The following is a 5375-nucleotide window of genomic DNA, read 5'->3' as shown; positions in this document are numbered from 1 at the left end:
GATAAAAGCTTACTGTTACAGATAAAAAATTGATTAATATACATAGAAATAATACATAAATAGATATGTAAATACAAATATTACACGCAGGCTCGGGCGGGATTCACACTGCGCCAACGGCTAATCAATCAGATTTAATACAGCTTTAACAATCAAATTATTGTCTACAAATTCTTACTTGGAGGGTTTTTATTTTTTTCATTTGTAAAGATATAACAGTAAAATTAAAACACAATATTAGGTTTTTATCAATTTATATTTTCAAATAATTTGAAGACCACTGTCCTTATGTAGCACTCCAGTCTTGTGAAGAACCTCCCCATGAAGGAGTTGCGGCAGGAACAGTAGCAGCCACAGTTGGTCCCCACTCTTCTTGTACCTAAGTCAAAAATTAATGAAGACTTATTAAATCAAGAAAAAATGTAATATAAAACAGACGATTGGATGAATGAACCCATTCTTATTAATCTGTTATTTTTTTTTTACTTTTACACAAATAGCCTACTTTATTCATGTTACCTCTAAGAATAGGTATTGTGATTTACAAAGATTAAACCACCGCAAACAGCTCTTTTTTAACCGACTTCCAAAAGAAGACGAGGTTCTCAATTCGACTGTATTATTATTATTTTTTTTTTATATATATATATATGTTACATCAGAACTTTTGACCGGGTGGACCGATTTCGACAATTTTTTTTAATCGAAAGGTGGTGTGTGTCAATTGGTCCCATTTAAAATTATTTGAGATCTAACACTACTTTTCGAGTTATATCTAATAATGCGTTTTTACTTGCGTATTATAATCCGTATTATACCTACTGCATAACTTTCTACTGGATGTACCGATTTTGATCATTCTTTTTTTGTTGGAAAGGGGATATCCCTAGTTTGGTACCATGATAAGGAAACCAGGATCTGATGATGAGATCCCAGAGAAATCGAGGGAAACTCTTGAAAATCCGCAATAACTTTTTACTGGGTGTACCGATTTTGATAAATTTTAATTTAATCGAAAGCTGATGTTTATCATGTGGTCACATATAATTTTTATCGAGATGTCTATTTTTTCGTCGATCTAAGTTTGAAGTCGGTTTTTTTTTCGTTTGCGAGCAAACACAATTATTTTACACACATAGATTACATACTTACACATATAAATATGAATATCTTATAACATACATGGTCGTCTGTTCCTATGGTAGTATCAGTCAGTTCCTACGGCCAGTAATAGCACAAAACTTTTTTATTGTATTTTAATATTACATATTTAAATACAAATGTTACACCGAGACTCAGGCAAGAATCAAACCCGCAACCCGCAGAGCAGAAAGCAGAGGTACCACAAACTGTGTCAACTAGCTCGTTTTACGATGAAATTTATTATGCATACCTGAGCTGCCCAGTCCTGTTGAGCAGGAGCAGCACCGAAGGTTGTAGCAGCAGCAGCAGTAGCAGCTGTAGCAGCAACGGGTGCAGCATCTTCAGTCCATGAGGTCACGGGCTCCACGGGCTCGCTATAGTCCTCGTGCACTGGAGCTGCCACTTCAGGTTTAGCAGCAACAACAGCCTGTACAGAATAAAAAAGTAATCTACTGATGGATTCTCAGATTTCCATTTTTATCAAGAGGCGATAAAACAAAGGCCTAGGAATCAATTTAAACTACTCAAAACAAAATAGGGCCCATCCGAGCTTATCTCGATGTTTTGCCTACACGTAATTTTTAGGGTAGGTATTGGCGTAGCCGAGCATTCCTTTGGATTGTGTTTAAGAAGCCTTATCGATATTTTAACCATTCTTTTTAATTCTTAAGTGATCAAACCATTCGGGGTTGACTTCATGAAGATGGCCAAAGATCCAGAACTCGCGCTGTTCGACTGAAATTGACAAGTGCTCATCGTGCAGCGCGATTAAGGTTTGACCACTCAAGCTGGTCTATGGATAACTGGTAGACAGTACTGCTTACGGACGAAACTAAGGTGAAGTTTTTATGTGACGATCGTCGAGTGCGCGTATGGAGAAGGGAAGGCGAACGTAGGTACCGTGACTGCTGCTAGCTACGTCGAACTTGTAATCCGGCCTCCCGTGATCCCATTTTCACCAATAATAGGTGAAAGCTTCGTGTTGATGTAAGACAAAACCCGCCCGCATACAGCCCGCATCACTCAAAGAGCACTCTCTGATGCCAATATTAGTGTTTTGCCGTGGCCAGCCATGAGTCCCGACCGTAATCCGATAGAACATGTGTGGGATCAATTAAAAAGAAGCCTCAAGGCAAATTACAGCAACCTCAACAGCCGACAAGACCTCATAAATGCTCGTATAGTCTGTTGGGAGCAATTGCCTGAAGAAAACATAACCCCATATGAAAGTGTCCCAGATAAGCTTAGAGAGTGCATATGGAGCAGAGGGGGCCCTACACGCTACTAATCCCAAAATAAACCAATATTTATTAAGAATAAAGGCTATATTGAAACTTGTGTCTTGTTGTTTATTTGTGTAAATTTTCTCTAGAACCGTTAATTTTGCATAATTTGCGTAAAATTGCTAATTTTTGCCCAAGTTTAAGTTAAAAAAATCCCATACACCTTGTTGATACATACTCATTCATAAAAAAATAAAAATATGAAGTTTTTACAACCCAGCAAAAAAACAGAGTGTATTTTGTTTTGAGTAGTTTATTACAGTACTCCCCCATTCCTAATTACAGTATAACACAGTACTCTTATAACACATTTACATATTATGCGATATCCCTCCCTTGTATATTCCCCCAAACAACGAGGGGATTTGCCACATTATATTTGTTCTGTCAATTTATAATGATAGTTTCGCGTATGCACGTGTGTTAATTGTGTTGTTATAAAATAAAATTAAATACCTGATAATATGAATTTTATGTTCCTAGTTTTTGAATGGTAAAATTGGTTATCACAAAATGAAAATAAAATTAGGGAGTGCTGTGATGTTTAGATAGTTGCAGACTAAGGTCAGTAAAACAAAAGTAAAATGCAAATCATCACTTGGTCGTACAAGCATGTTATATGAGAATACTCCTATAATGTGTTTTCCTATATTGCGGAACGAATCTACTGTATAACAGGGTGATTACTGTATATACATAAACCTTTCATTGTCAAACGATTTTTTTTTGACCTACAAAATTTTTTTAGGTCACAAACAATTCAACAGATTTCTATGCGTGATAAAGATTTGTAGGAAATTTAACATTTAACAAAAAATGTCTTATAATTTTTCAATAAAACAATAAGTTTCAAACTTATTCAGGATTAAAGTTTACGTAGTTATTGCAAATGTAATTGAAATTTTTGTCTAACAATTTTTTTTTTTTTTTTTTTTAATTTCACCAATTATGTATATTTCCTTGTACATTATTTTATATAGAATTGTATCCATAATACTACAAAATAACTTCAACATTATCCAGTAATGGTAGGTGTTTCAGAGAATTTTATTCAAAAGGTAAATAACGTTGACTTTTTTAAATGACTATTTTTTATAATTGACCTTTAATGAATTTGCCTGAAATTGAACTAAAAAATACAATTGTCACAAATTTAAATTTAACCTTAAATAACTTTGAAACTTGCCAGTTTATCAAATAATTATAAGACTTTTAGTGTTCAATTTCTTACAAAAAAACTTTATTGCACATAGAAATCCATTGATTGGTTTATGAGCAAGAAAATTCAAAAAAAATGTTCTATTTTATTTAAATGGAAAATAGAAAACTTCAAAGATTGACCCTGAAATAGTAATATTTGTTTTTTTAATTGGTCTATTGTTCATAGTACAAATTACCTGTTCTTTAGCTTGTTGGTCTTCCTTCTCACTCTCTTCAGGATCTCTGTAGAAGAACAAGTCGACTACAACATCCCAACGTTGATCGCGTGGGAGAACTCCTCGCAGACGGAGAACTTCACGAGCCAGGAGCCACCACATCAGACCAATGGAGTGTGATGACTGAAAAATTAAGACACTATTGTTATAACAATTATAAAAAACTATTTTTTGTTATATAGTTAATACAAATAAGAACATACTAATTTTACTTGAAAAAAATTTAAGAATCAATTTATTGATATTTCTTTACCTTGGTGTTGCACGGGATAGCAATATCCACAAATCTTAACGGCGAATCAGTGTTGCAGAAAGCAATAACAGGAATATTAACATATGAAGCTTCAGTAATTGGCTGGTGGTCCTGAGCAGGGTCCAGTACAATCAACAGACGGGGCTCTCTGAATGCTGCTTGAATCTGTTAAAAAAGTTTAACCTTTAAATTTGTTTTTTTTTTACCTTCAAAGTTTTAAAGGTTCAAAATATTCAGATATATATTGTAATCATATCTGCATTACAATGCAGTAAGTGGTTCCTTAGTTAACTTGTCATCATCGTAACACATTAACTCAAAACATTCATTCCATTCAACTTAAGTACAATTACACAATTACACTGTTACATTTTCAATTAGTTAAACATCATGATTTAGGAAAAAATCTAGAGGGTTTCAATAACTATTAACCTGGTTAGTAAAGGCACCAGGTGTGAATCTTCCTGCAATTGGAGTAGCGCCGGTGTGTGCAGCGAACTTAAGCACGGCACGCTGACCAAAAGGACGTGAGGAGATCACGAACACATCAGCAGGGTTCTCAATAGCAACCACGGCACGTGCGGCCAACACCAGCTTCTCCCATGTGCGACGTAAATTAATCACATGAGTCCCGTCAGCACGACGCTTGTACACGTAGGTTTCCATCTGTAATAATTTCAGAAATTTTATACATCGATTTCGAACTGTTAATGATATTTCAATTTGTTTAAAAATGTCAGTTGGGAGAATATACTCTACATTACGTTCAGTAAGAAAATGGAACGGATTCTCTTCTCATCACGATTAGTAAAATAAAAAGAAGTATAAAATTCTAGTAAGTAAATAAAATGAATGCATGCATTTGAACTAACCTGAAAGTTAACATTCTCAGCGCCAAGATGGGTTGTTGCCGCCAACATTTTGGTGACATCTTCCTCGTTGAGAGTCAACACATCTAATCCTCCCGACATCGTTGCGTTTATTTGAGTTACGACTAAACCTGAAAAGCAAGGAAACATTAGTTTTGATGACCATACTTACCGACGTTTATTTGTAATAAAATTTAAACTAAAACGAAAAATTAAACAATTTTCGACTTTACTAATAAGCCGGTACCTTATTTTTATTTTATAATTGCAATTAACAAGAAAGATTAACAAAATCTAGTAAAATTAAAAAAGTTAACTTACGCGAGTAACGCCACTGGGAGACATAAGAGACGTAAAAGACATGTCAAAGTTGACAGTGTCTGAAGTAAAC

General features: G+C 34.5%; 1 protein-coding gene across 1 annotated transcript; it reads right to left on the bottom strand.

Annotated features, from left to right (window-relative positions):
• Positions 1–237: 237 nt before the first annotated feature.
• Positions 238–5375, bottom strand: LOC123657403 (40S ribosomal protein SA). Its single transcript, XM_045592952.1, has 7 exons — positions 5306–5375; positions 4988–5115; positions 4548–4781; positions 4116–4280; positions 3824–3985; positions 1394–1570; positions 238–379 (listed from the first exon to the last, which is right to left on the bottom strand). The coding sequence occupies exons 2-7, from the start codon at positions 5084–5086 to the stop codon at positions 287–289; spliced, it is 930 nt and encodes a 309-aa protein (XP_045448908.1). The 5' UTR covers positions 5087–5115; positions 5306–5375; the 3' UTR covers positions 238–286.

Source organism: Melitaea cinxia, chromosome 10 (genome assembly GCF_905220565.1).
Source record: "Melitaea cinxia chromosome 10, ilMelCinx1.1, whole genome shotgun sequence".
Lineage (NCBI taxonomy): Eukaryota > Metazoa > Arthropoda > Insecta > Lepidoptera > Nymphalidae > Melitaea > Melitaea cinxia.
This window is presented reverse-complemented; position numbering and strand designations above follow the sequence as displayed.